This window comes from Prunus avium, chromosome 1 (genome assembly GCF_965620075.1).
Source record: "Prunus avium chromosome 1, drPruAviu1.hap1.1, whole genome shotgun sequence".
In the NCBI taxonomy this organism is placed as follows: domain Eukaryota; kingdom Viridiplantae; phylum Streptophyta; class Magnoliopsida; order Rosales; family Rosaceae; genus Prunus; species Prunus avium.
In genome coordinates, this window is record NC_142284.1 from 10,197,765 (window position 1) to 10,212,367 (window position 14,603).

General features: G+C 36.1%; 1 protein-coding gene across 1 annotated transcript; it reads left to right on the forward strand.

The window, feature by feature from the left end:
• The first annotated feature begins 4,782 nt into the window (after nucleotides 1–4,782).
• On the forward strand, nucleotides 4,783–5,575 carry LOC110763915 (uncharacterized). The gene is made up of 2 exons (XM_021966811.2): nucleotides 4,783–5,085; nucleotides 5,122–5,575. The coding sequence occupies exons 1-2, from the start codon at nucleotides 4,843–4,845 to the stop codon at nucleotides 5,404–5,406; spliced, it is 528 nt and encodes a 175-aa protein (XP_021822503.2). The 5' UTR covers nucleotides 4,783–4,842; the 3' UTR covers nucleotides 5,407–5,575.
• The last annotated feature ends 9,028 nt before the right edge of the window (nucleotides 5,576–14,603 follow it).

The following is a 14,603-nucleotide window of genomic DNA, read 5'->3' on the forward strand; positions in this document are numbered from 1 at the left end:
ATATATATAGCTCCTTTACATTGAGGGATTCTTCAAATAATTTTATTTAAGGGACACCCTTTAGAGTCCCCTACAATACTTTTTCAATGATCCAAACCATCTATTTTTTAAGTCTACATTCATAGATCATCCTTGCAAAAAAATTAAACAAATCGGAAACCATTTCGATATCCAGTTGTATCCTACAAAATCAATGAACACGGTGCTAGAAAGTAATAAAATTTCAATAATTCAATTGAGTGGTCAAATGATATTAGATTCAAGTGATTTTTTGTAGAGATGATCTTTGAATGAGTATCTACAAAATAGATGGTTTGGATTAATGAAATACAATACGAAGTGGGCCTATACAAGGGTGTCCCTCAAATATATTATTTGAGGGATCCTTCAACTGAAGCTCCCTATATATATATCTCATTTATATTGAGGGATTCTTCAAATAATTTTATTTGAGGGACACCCTTTAGAGTCCCCTACAAAAAAAACAAAAAAAAATCAACGATCCAAACCTTCTATATTTCAAGTCTTCAATCATAGATCATCATTACAAAAAAATCAAGAAAATTGAAAATCATTTACGCATTTAATTGGAACCAACAAAATAGATGAACACGGTGCTTTAAAAAAGGACTATAATAGCAACAATCTAATTGAGTAGTCAAATGATTTCAGATTCATGTGATTTTTTGCATAGATGATCTTTAAGGGGATATCTAAAAATTAGATGGTTTAGATAATTGAAATATAATGCATGGTGGACCCTACAAGAGTGTCCTTCAAATAACCTTATTTGAAGAATCCCTCAACTCAAAGTCTATATATGTATGTATATATGCATGCATGATGCGAGGCAATGCTTGTGATAATGCAATCATGTATGTTGTAAAATTCAATGTGATAATGCATTGCTATTTGGTTAAAGAGGTTGTGAAAATTTAAGACTGTCGTTGTCTGGATTAGTTGAGCGAATATTTTACACTTTGAATAAAGTTAGTGGAATATTATTCTCCCTTATACAGGCATTCATTTTCAATCAATATAGCATCCTCCAATCTTATCGCCAGTTTCAGGCACAGAGAGTAGTTTGACAAGATAAGGGTACTTCAAAAGATTCCTCTCATCACATCATCTATACAAGGGATGTGACATATGCATATTTATGCTTATTCTCATAATATAAATATAATGCTAGCTAGCGGACAAGGCAAATTAACCTAAGTATCATGACAATGGAATTCCTCGAAGGTAAACTCGAGACTTACTAATTAAACTTGTCACCTCAGCTCTCATTAAATCACATTAGCATTAGGCTTAAATGTCGAAATGGTCCCTGTGTTTTACCTTATCGGCCAATTTAGTCCCCGTGTTATTAATTTGGCCAATTTAGTCCCTGTGTTTGTATTTGTTAACAAATTTGATCCTTCCGTCAAAATTATGTTAAAACCTGAAAAAAGAACATTTAAAATTAATTTAAAAATTTGTAATTAATTACAAAGATTTAAACTCAAATAATAATAATGCTAAAATGATTAAAGCCCACACAACCTTATCCTCCAATAGCCTCGATTCCTGTAGGGAAAAAAAAAAAAAAAGGTTCTTAGTCGAATTGATGCCTACTCTTTTCTTACTGCAATTTTTCTTCTCTCTTATGTTTTAGATTTTCTCATATTCCACCCTTCATCTCTCTCTCCTCTCCGATCCATTGGCCTGAATGTCATCGACTTTTGCTGCAGCGAGGATGATCAATTGGCGATAGAGCCATCAAGGTTACGGTGACCGGCTATGAAGATCTTCGTGATTTGTCATAGAGGAAGCCGAGAGAGAGAGAGAGAGAGAGAGAGAGAGAGAGAGAGAGAGAGAGAGAGAGAGAGAGAGAGAGAGAGAGAGAGAGAGTTGTTGTGGTTTAGGTGGGGTTGGAATGTTGGTGAGGGTGGCTATGGGTTTGGGGTTGGAGTGGTGGTGGTGAGGGTGGCTGGGTTTGGGAGGTGGTTGAGGTGTGAGCGTGAAATTTAAAAATATATATATATATATATTCCATTTTAAGATTGAATTTAAAATTTTATAATCAATTACAGTTTTTTAATTAATTTTAAATATTTTATATTTTATATTTTTAAGGGAATGAACCACATTGACTAATATATACAAACACAAGGACCAAATTGGCCAAATTGAAAACACAAGGACTAAATTGGCCTATGAGATAAAACACAGGGACCATTTTAACATTTAAGCCTTAGCATTATATTGACTGGAAATACCAAGAAGAATTAATTGAACCTAAGACTAACAAGATGTATGGTCTCAAAGCATCCACAATCTTACTCTTTATTTTTTAGTTAAAATTTAGCTAAAAACACTAGAAAGTTATTTTAGGAGTTCTTTATAAAATTTCAACTCCAACCATGCTCTTTAATTGTTGAGAGTATTTGTCCCACATTGAAAAGTTAAGGGACCTAGCCTAGGTTTATAAGGAGTTGGGCTACTCCCCCCATTGCCAATTAGTTTTGGGGTGGAACCTCAACTTCCTTCATGATATCAGAGCAAGGCTTCACTTGTTGGGCCTAATGGCTACATGTGCTCCCACGTCACCCAATATGTGTTGTCCACGTGTTAGGCTTGAAAGTTCACCACACGTGCGGGGGCGTGTTGAGAGTATTTGTCCCACATTGAAAAGTTAAGGGACCTAGCCTGGGTTTATAACGAGTTGGGTTACTCCCCCCATTGCCATTTGGTTTTGGGATGAAACCTCGACTCCCTAAACTAGAGAGCATGATTGGAGTTTAAATTTTATAGAGAGCTCCTAAAATAACTTTTATATGTTTTTAGCTAAAATTTAACTAAAAAATAGAGAGCATGATTGTGAATGCTCTAAGAGTCCTTTCTCTCTCTTTAGATTTAGGAGCTCCTAGAGGTCTCCCTATTTTAGGAGTTGGATATGAAGCATGATTTAAGGTGGGTTTTCTCACTTCCACCCTAATTTTTTTTTTTAAGGAGGTGGTTTAAGAGCATCCATAATCACGTTCTCTATTTTTTAGTTAAATTTTAGCTAAAAACATATAAAAATTATTTTAGGAGCTCTTTATAAAATTTAAACTCCAATCATGCTTTCTAGTTTAGGGAATCATAAATGCTATAACTATTTTTCAATTGTTCTATCTCTAATAAAAAATAATTATCATTAATTAAAGGTTTGAAATACTCATTAAATAAAGCAGCATTAAATTATAGAGAGCCACTAGGAGTTCTCTCTCTCTCTCTCTCTCTCTCCTCATATTAGGAGCTCCTAGAGGTCTCCTTATTTTAGGAGGTGGATGGGAGCGTTGGAGTTGTATTTTTCCAATTCATCTCTAAAATTTGTCTAAAGATGTGGTTTAGGGAGCCCATTGTAGATGCTCTTAGAAAGTTCATTGTGGATGCTCTCAACTCAAGCTATGAATCAAGAGTTATTGAGTCCAATTTTCCTATTACCAAATCCCATGTGCCCCTAAACATAAATTTAACACTGTTAACAATATTTAAATGCAATAATATTAAAAAACACACAAGTTCCTCCTTGTCATCTCTTTCGTTCACCACCGCCACCTCCAGGTCAGCCCAAATCATGTCGTCCATCTCTAGGACTGGTACCAAAACCATTCACCTTATCTTTTGTGCATCTCATTGTCATTCCTTGCTTTAGTACTTTTCTTATCTAATTTCCATTTGATTCTCAGAGTTGTGGCCAAATCTAAAGAAAAATTTGTTATATTGATTAAAAAAAACTCAATTATTCAAAGCCAAAATTCTCTCTCAAGCTTGGCCAATATTGCATCCATTCAAAATATTCACCATGAGCGACAAACAATAACCCAACAAGTGCTAGTTTGCATGTGGATTTTGGTGTGGTCTTTAATATCATTGAACCCCATGTGAAATTTCCAAGCTTTCCCTTGTGGGTTTTTCTGATTGATCAATTCTTGGTCTTTGCAGTGCTCGAGTGATATTTCCTTGGGCCAAATCTTTAATATGGAAGCACTTTCTCTATGTGGGTTTGAGGGTTTCTTGAAGCAAATTGACACGGTGAGGTGGCGGGTCTGATGAATGGGCGTGGTGGTGGAGATTAGATATAAATTGGGTGTCCCATCATCCTATGGAGGCATAAACAAACCCATGGCAGATCTGATGTACTTGGGGTTTGGAGGAGAAAGAACAAAGAGAAGGCTCCCTTTTTGCTGAACGAAATAGATGAGGCGAGGAAATGGTTTCTTTTTTTAAATAAATTTTATTATGTTGAAATCAACAGTGTTAAGTTTCTGTTAAGTTACAGAACACATGTCAAAAAAAATAAGGAGAAAACAGGGAGGCACATGGGATTTGATAACAGGAAAATTGGACTCAGAGTTTATGGCTCTACAAAAAGCCACAAACACTTTGAAAAGAAACAACTCCATTAAGCTTAGTGAATTTTATTCTGGATAAGTTTTGTTGAATTCATCATCTTACAATTATTCGAACTTACGTAACACGGTTGACGTATGCAATTGAGAATCAAACCTTGCTAATTGCTCATATAGCCAAGTCAAAGAAGGTAAATAGATATTTACCAAAAGGGAAATAAAAAAAAAGTTAAAAAGATCCTCTAACAAGAAAGACCACTACGCCCGTACAGTAGTATATTATTCCAAAGAAGATAGCTATTTATGAAGAATATTATTATCAATATATAGAATCTGTATTCTTATCGTTTGCAAATTGCATATGATATGCGCATGCCAACATCTATAAATGGAGACCATGAGGCAATAAGTAGTTCATCCAAGCAAACACACAAATTCCAACTTAAAACTAATCAGCAAGACAATGACGAGTAAACAAGTGAAAAATCAGGTGAGAGACACTTTTGAGGGAGGCTTCGACACCCTCCACAGGGTTGCCGATGTAGTGACTTTTCCTTTGGCCCCTCTGGACGGTGCCATCCATGGCACGGCCCGAGGGGTCCTCAACTGGCTCACAGATAACCATCCTGAAGATAGATCCAACTCCAAGCAAAAATGTCTTCCCAAACCACAACAACAATACAACAACGGCGGTGGCTACGGAGGCGGCTACGGAAACGGTGGTGGCTACGGAAACGGGAGTGGCTACGGAAACGGTGGTGGCTATGGCGGAGGAAACGGCGGAGGCTACGGGGGTGGTGGATATGGTGGAAATCCTGCTTCTGGAAATCCCAACCGCAGAACTTTCAATTTTAAAGGGAATGAGGTTAGCAACAACGAGGGCCCAGCTTATGGATTTAACAACTTTGGCAACAGGAGTGGCCGCGGCCCCTACAGTGGCGAATCTGAATTCGGCTTTGAGAACAATAAACTGAACGGGAACAAGAACGGCGCTAGGGGATTTAACGACTTTGGCAACGAGCAATGAATAGGAACAAGCTCTAAGCATGCAAGCATGCATGTAATGGAACAAGAATTCAGATTTGTCTAAAATAAGACCTGATCCAATATCTGAGGCTTGTGGCTAGGCCTCTTTTTTATGTGTAAGGCTAATATCAAAAAATAAATTAGACAAAAGTTCTGAAAGGTTAAATTAAGGCCCGGTTCGTTTAAGTTTTGAGAGCCCATTTTCATTTTGAGAGAACAAAAACAAACGAAAAACCTGTTCGGTGGGCAAAAACAGAAAACACGGAGAACGTTTTAAGAAAATAAGAACAACTTCACGTCTACTTGTAGAAAACAGAAAAAAGCTATTTTCATCCTCACAATAAACAAACACTGAAAACACGCTACTTCTCTCGCTCAAATCTTCTCTCCTCATCAGACCAAAACCACCGTCAAACGCTGCCAGCATAGAACCACACGCAGAGCTTGAACCACCACCATCACCCAATCAAAATCACCACCGCCCCATCGAACCTGATTGACATCACCTCCACTCAATCGAACCCAACATAATCTCTACACAATTGAATTGAACCACCATTGTTGAACAACTAATTGCCGAATCAATTTTCAGTCCAAGAAAAGGAAAAGGAGCTGGGAAGCTACTGGAAGGTGAGGTTGCAGTGAGAGAGAGACAGAGAGAGGGTGCGGCGGCATGAAGAGAAAGTGAAAAAGTGGGGGGTTGGTTTGATTCTTCAATTTGAGAGAGAGAGAGAGAGAGAGAGAGAGAGAGAGAATTGGGGTGGGTTTGCAGAGAGTGAAAGAGAAGGTTGAGTTGAGGTTTCATTTTAATTTTTTATAAAGATAATTTTAGTTTTATACTTTAGAATTTTATTCTATTTTTTAAATGATATTCTTTTAGACAATTAAAAAAATACTTTTGAAAAATAATATACATACAATTTTTTTTTTTTTTTGAAACTGACATCTTGATTACATAATGTTGTATTAAAAAAAATTAATGCATTTTAATTAAAGTTACAAATTCTTTGTTTTTGTTATTATCAAATTGTTCTACCAGACACATTTCCACTGTTTTTATTTTCTAAAAATGTTTTCCAATTAATCTACCAGACGCATTTTCGAATCTTGAAAATGCAAATTCATTTTCTTGTTTTCATTCTTAGCAAATATTCTCAGAAAACATTATTCGAAAATGTTACCGAACGGGCCCTAATAGTTTCCTTTGGTATTTTGTTTTAACCTGATAGCATCATAATCTAAAGACGAAAAGAAAGGAAGAAAGTTCAATCACTTCAACAGCTTTTTACAAAACACACTCTCGAAAAAGTATAAATATCCCGATATTTTCTTCGAAATTTCCATGTTTTTGAACTACCAATATTTTCGATACTATCGATATTTTAGACCTTGATCGTGATAGTGCAAGGATTCTTCAAACTGTGAGGGATAGCAACTTGGAAATCTGTTTCATCAATGGCTTCATGTAACTTACAAGGCTGCAAACAAAGAAGAATACGGTTGTGCCATTGACTTGTATAGTTGGTGAGCAGCAGAGTAGAGGAGCAAATCCAGCTCCTCCAAGGCCTTTTCCGACAAGGAAATTTGCAACTGCACCTCCTTGCACCTGAATGGGTCCGCAGTAGCTTGTTTAGAAGAGTTTTGCTTGGAATGAAAGATCTTTTAAATAATAGTATCAAAACATTATGTCCAAAAGTAAAAACTCAAAGCATTATTTTGATTTCCGCTCTGTATTCTTCTTAAATTATCATGCTTGTGTCTTTCTATTTGAAGCTATATGTTGAAAATTTATTTTTTAAATGCTAAATATTAATGTCGTTTGCTGTTAATTTATTATGTTTCAATTTCTAATCACTATTTATGATTAACTCAAACAAAACCAAGCTCGACTATTTGTGATTGTAAATTGACTTGGTACAACTCAAGCTCGACTAGTTTTAGCTCGTTTGAGCTTGGCTTGTAAAAGAAACAAAAACAGAACTAAGCTGGAACTTGATAAGTTTTTAAACAAAGCCAAGCTTGATTACCCATGTTTTACTCGGCTCAAATACTATGCAACCATATATATATAATATATTAGTCCCCTTTTATTGAGAGATTCCTCAAATAATTTTATTTAAGGGACATCCCTTAGGGTCCTCTACAAAAAAAAAAAAAAAAAAATCAATGATCCCAACCTTCTATGTTTCAAGTTTTCAATCATCGATCATCATTGCAAAAAATCAGGAAAATTGAAAATCATTTACGCTTCAAATTGGGACCAACAAAATAGACGAACACGGTGCTTCAAGAAAAGATTATAATAACAACAATCTAATTGAGTGGTCAAATGATTTCAGATTCATGTGATTTTTTGCAGATATGATCTTTAAGGTAATATCTAAAAATTAGATGGTTCAAATAATTGAAATACAATGTATGGTGGACCCTACAAGGCAGTGGCAGTTCTAGGATTCAAAAGCCGGTTGGGCAAAATTTACATACTAAACTCCACAGTACGATGAATTTCATTAATTAACATGAAAAGATACACCTAGTCGGGGGGACATAATGAGCCTTACCCTCAAATGCATCTCTATCTATAAATAAAAGTTCAACAAATACAAAAGCAAAAGTAAAAGTAAATACAATGCAATACAAAACAACACTATTCAAATTCGTTGTTCTCTTGGGATTCCGATTGTGATCCGACATAATAAAAGATAGCCTATGAATAATATGTAAAAAGAATTTTAATCAAACATACCAACAAAAAATCAAACAAATTCTCATAATAACATCTCAACAATACCAAACCAAAAATTATAATTCATCCATAGCTAAACCTAAAATACTCAATTTTAACAAAATCCCAAATCAAAGCCCTAGAATAATTCAGCCCTAAACCTATAATTAAAGATATATAGCAAAGGAGAGAATGAGAATAATACTTGTTGCTGACAAAAGGAGAGGAGAAGATGTTGCCAAGTTGCCCACCCAAGATAATAGAAGATTTAGCCAATAGCCAATAGAGGGAGAATTTGATCCAAAAAAAAAATAAGGGGGGAGAAACTTGCTGCGGTCGAGTAGCAAAGAGAGAGAGAGAGAGAGAGAGAGAGAGAGAGAGAGAGAGAAACAAGAAGTCTAATAGCCAAAAGAGAAGGAGAGAGAATATATGAGACCACCTGGATGGGCAACATATGTGTAGGGTACGCTTTTAATTTTTATTATTATTTTGAGATGGACTTATAACACATGTAGGTATTTTTTATTTTGAAAAAATTTGGGTTGGGCAGGCACCCAACCTGCCCTGTGCATAGCACCGCCCATGCTACAAGGTGTCCTTCAAATAAGCTTATTTGAAGGATTCCTTGACAGGACCCGCCCCGAATTCCTCGGAACCCGAGACGAGTACTGTGGAAATTCCCGACGTCATACCGATGCCGGGCCCATTTACTAAGAACTGAGACTTTCTGCCGAAATTTCGGCAGAGTCTCTCCTGAAAATTGGACTTTCCCCAAATTTCAACCTGTTAAAAAAAATTCACAATTTAATCCCAACTGGCAGCATGCTTAAGTTATCAACATGCAAACACATAATAGGCCTCCGACCTTCAGATAATTCGAAACAGCACCAACAATGTTCTTAAGTCATTTAATACATAAACCATGTAATTAATGACCTCAAACAACTTTACTAATACCACATAAAACATTAAACCGGATTCAAATCCAACAATCACATCGAAAACCACATATAATGCAAATACTTTATAACAATAAAGAATTCAACTAATAAATATAAAAAGAAATTAATTAACCCTTAAATTCAAACGCATAAGATCTCCATCACAAAACCATAAAAATAAACTCAAAGACCCCCCTATAATCAACATAAATCAATGACGGTCAAGACTCGTCCAAAAGGGTCGTCCTAGTACTTCTCGAAGAGTGGAACTACCTCGGAAGACTCACGGTCAACCGAGGGTCAAACTGCCCAAACTTGGTCAATCGGGCCCAAGGGGCCCACGACCTCCATTTTATGATCCGAAAGTTCCTATGGGTTCCACAAGGTCTAGGAAACATGTCCCACAAGTTTGGTTCAGATCGGATGGTTGGATCGCTCACGATTACACGATCGGACGGTTATCGTAAAACACAAACTTTAAGTTATTAAATCGGAACATCCGGGGCTCCGATTCATGATCCGTCGAATCCTACACGATCCTAGGAATACCCAGATCAACCTATATTAATTTGGAAGTGATCCAACGGTTCTAACATATCGAATCCGGAAATCACACAATATATAAAATCCGTTCGGGGTTCAAACGTTATCCGAATTGAGATCCGTAAAATCCTACGCGCTCGTGACAACCAGGGGATTGTATTGGGATAAAATTCCCCTCTGATACAGTGCCCACGCGCCACCACACGCGCTGGCAGCGCGTGGGTACCCAAAGCGATATCGCATCGCCGGAAAATCTTAGAATCTCGGGCCAAGACTCCTACCCTAGGTAATACACCTAATTTGGAGTCACTTTTGTTCTTGGGCATTACCCAAAAATTCGACGGAAGTGGCTAAAAACGGAGGTCGAAACTGGCAGATTTTTCAATCGCTTAATTAACTACCATAACGCAGAAATTTGTCAATTCCTACCCAACCATCAGCTAGAGCATGAAAAATAGGTGGAAAAGCATACCTTAATCGACCGGTGGCCGGAGGAGGGAGAAACCGCCAGCTAAAAATCTGTTAAAACTGGGTCAAAACCGATCGGATTTTTGCATTTTCCGGCCATCTCCGATGGTTCTAGCGGCAGAGATTAGTCGGAATAGGAAGAGGGAAGTGAGCTTGATGTTTTGGTACTAATATCATGCGATTTGGTGGTCGGTGGAGGTGGTGGCGAAGCAAAAACCGTTCGGATGAACAGTAACAACAAAGGGGGGGAGGGGGGGGGTTTCTACGCGCAGGGGAGAGAGAGAGAGAAAAGTTAGGGATTTTCTGATTATTGTAAGATCCCACATCGACCAACAGAGAGGAGGTTGATGTGCCTTATATGTACATGCCCGCATCCATCTAGCACGAGGCCTTTTGGGAGCTCACTGGCTTCGAAGTCGTAGGAACTCCGAAGTTAAGTGAGTTGGGGGCCAGAGCAATCCCAGGATGGGTGACCCACTGGGAAGTTGGTAGTGAACTCCTAGAAACAAAACCGTGAGGGCAGAGAGGGAGGCCCAAAGCGGACAATATCGTGCTAGGGGAGTTGGGTCGTGACATCCCTCAACTCAAGGTCTATATGTGTGTGTGTGTGTGTGTGTGTGTGTACATATATACAAAGAGCTTCTATTAAAGAATCCATCAAATTAGCTTATTTGAGCGATAGCTTTGTAGGGCCCACTTTGCATTGTATTTCACTAATCCAAATCGTTTATGTTTTAGATAATTATTGAAAAATCATCTCTACAAAAAATCACTTGAATCCGATATCGTTTGACCACTCAATTGTGTTATTGAAATTTTAATACTTTCTTAAAGCACCGTGTTCATTGATTTTGTAGGATACAATTGAATGTCGAAACATTTTCCGATTTGTCTAATTGTTTTCAAGGATGATCTATGAATGAAGACCTTAAAAATATATGGTTTGAATCGTTGAAAAACAATTCATAGGGTACCCTAAAAGACATCCCTCAAATAAAATTATTTGGAGGATCCCTCAATAGAAGGGGACTGTATATATATATATATATATATATATATATATATATATATATATATAAATTCTCCTATGTGGACATTCATACATTGTTATCGTGCGGACACCATGTATTTTGTACTACCTTATATATATATAAATTCTCCTATGTGGACATTCATACATTGTTATCGTGTGGACACCATGTATTTTGTACTACCTCTCATTGCTTTCCTGTTTATTTACAAAAGCATCCACACAATAATAACGTGCGGACATCCAAATCAGAGAATAACTATATATATATATATATATATATATATATATATACATGCATGCATAATGGAAGGCATTGCTTGAGATAATGCAATCATGTATGTTGTAAAATTCAATGTGATAATGCATTGCTATTTGGTTAAAGAGGTTGAGAAAATTTAAGACTGTCGCTGTCTGGATTAATAGAGCGAATATTTTATACTTTGAATAAAGTTAGTGGAATATTATTCTCTCTTATATAGGCATTCATTTTCAATCAATATAGCATCCTCCAATCTTGTCGCTACAGAGAGTAGCTTGGCAAGCAAGCTAGCAAGGGTACTTCAAAAGATTCCTCCACATCATCTATATAAGGGATGTGACATATGCGTATGCTTATTCTCATAATATAAATATAATGCTAGCTAGCAGACAAGGCAAATTAACTTAAGGCCCCGTTTGGTTCATGGGAAAGGAGGTTTGGGGTTGGAAAATGCTTTTTCATGTTTGGTAAGTCCAAGCATGGGAAATGGTTGCCTAGCACATGGGAAAGTAAAGGGGAAAGTGAAGCCCTCTTTTCCACTTGGGTTTTGTTTTCCCTCCTCATGAGAAAGTTTGGAAAAATGAGCCAACATTCAATGCACATTTTTCATGACCATTTTGTCCCTATGAATAATTTAGAATTATAATGTATCATTAAATGCATTCTTTTTTTATTTGATTTAATATGGGTATAATTGGAAAATTATACGAACTTTGTTTTCCATTCCTACTCAAAACAAACATGGGAAATGAAACAAAGTGAAATCTCCCAGATACTTTCCCGACATTATCAAATGTGGGAAAGAAATCTTTCATTTCTCATCCCTTAGGAAATGACATGGGAAGTGACTTCCCCTCAAATCCGTTCCGTGAACCAAACGGAGCCTAAGTATCATGACAATGGAATTCCTCAAAGGTAAACTCGAGACTTACTAATTAAACTTGTCACCTCATCTCTCATTAAGTCACATTAGCATTATATTGACTGGCAATACCAAGAAGAATTAATTGAACCTAAGACTTACAAGCAGTATGGTCTCAGAGCATCCACAATCATGCTCCTTATTTTTTAATTAAAATTTAGCTAAAAAAACTAGAAAGCTATTTTAGGAGTTCCTTATAAAATTTCAACTCCAACCATACTCTCTAATTTAGGGAATCATAAATTATTTCTTTCTTTTTTGTAGTTTAGCATAAATGCTCCGTATTCATATAAAATAATAATAAATAGTAATCATTAAATAAATACTTAAAATAACATTAAAGTAAAGCAGCGTTTAATTATAGAGAGCCACTAGGAGTGCTTTCTCTCTCCTCACATTTAGGAACTCCTAGAGGTCTCCCTATTTTAAGAGTTGGATATGTAGCATGGTTGGAGGTGAGTTTTCTCACTTCCTCTCTAAATTTTATTTAAGGACGTGGTTTAAGAGCATCCACAATCACGCTCTCTATTTTTTAGTTAAATTTTAGCTAAAAAGATATAAAAATTATTTTAGGAGCACTTTATGAAATTTAAACTCTAATCATGCTCCCTAGTTTAGAGAGTCATAAATGTTATAACTCTTTTTTATTTGGTCTATCTCAATTAAAAAATAATTACCATTAATTAAAGGTTTGAAATACTCATTAAATAAAGCAGCATTACATTATAGGGAGCTACTAGGAGTTCTCTCTCTCTCTCTCTCTCTCTCTCTCTCTAGATTTAGGAGCTCCTAGAGGTCTCCTTATTTTAGGAGGTGGGAGTGTTGGAGTTGTATTTTTCCAATTCCTTCCAAAAATTTGTCTAAAGAAGTGGTTTAAAGAGCCTATTGTGGATGCTCTTAGGGAGTCTATTGTGGATACTTTCAACTCAAGCTATGAATCAAGAGTTTATAGCTCTACAAACAGCCACAGACACTTTGAAAAGAAACAACTCCATTAAGCTTAGTGAATTTATTCTGGATAAGTTTTGTTGAATTCATCATCTTACAATTATTCGAACTTAACACAGTTGACGTATGCAATTGAGCATCAAACCTTGCTACTTGCTCATATATATATATATATATATATATATATATATATATATATATATATCCCGTAAATAGATACTTACCAAAAAGTTAAAAAGATCCTCTAACAAGAAAGACCACTACGCCCGTACTCAGGGCCAGCCCTTGGCCAGGGCAACTAGGGCCACCACCCGGGGCCCACGATTGAGAAGGGCACAAAAAAAATTTATATTAGCTTATATATATGTATATGATCAGACAAAAAAAAATTATATGTATATTCAAAATAAAATTATAAGTGCTCATAAAAAAATAAAATAACTAAAAGTAATGGGTATGGCTAAATTATATTGCCCCTTTGTTCAACTGGTGTACAGATTACCTTATTTCCATTTTCAACATTTAAGTAAATGTCTTTGTCCTTTTACTTTCATTTATTTTTATATTACTCCATTTACTTAAGTTTACAATGTAAATAAGGAAGTACCCCCCATTTGGATTCAAATAAAAATACTAGAAAATCAAATTCCCACCAAATAAAAATATGAAAAATCGGTTTTAGTGCAAAATACGATTTGTGCTAAAAATGATGGCTCATTAAGTCAATATATACTTCATACTAAAATCCCATAAAATCAAGTTTTCTTATTTGATGTGTAAGGAATAAAAGCCGCCAAAAATTATCTTAAGAAAATGATTATTCCGAAAAACCATTTTTCATACTTAGTCAATATTGCACCTCCGCTAAAACAATTCTGGGTCCACCAATGGTGGTAGGCATAAGAATTCTCTCTTTCTCTCTCTCTCTCTCTCTCTCTCTCTCTCTCTCTCTCTCTCACCCAAAGCACACATCTCCTCCCTGGGTTTCTCTAAACAATGATTTGCTTATTAGGCTTTTGGTTTTTGTCTCAAATGGTGAGGAAGGCTATTTCAATCGATTCTCATACTTGCAAATTGCAATACACTAGTTAATGAGTTTTGTCAAATTGGGTCGGTAATTATTTAGAATGAGTTATGGATAATTTGGTTTGATGGGGATTAGGTGTCTTGAGAGCTAGCTGGGCGGGTGGGTGTTGTTGGGCTTGTGGTAGATGATGGTTGCTAGGTGGCTGGTGGTGTTTGGGTGGTGGCTTGTTTGGTGCGGCCTGGGAAGGAAGTGATGAAGTTTTTAATATTTTTTTAATATTCTTAAATAATTTTTTAAAATTGTTAACATCCACGCTGGATTTACACTTAAGA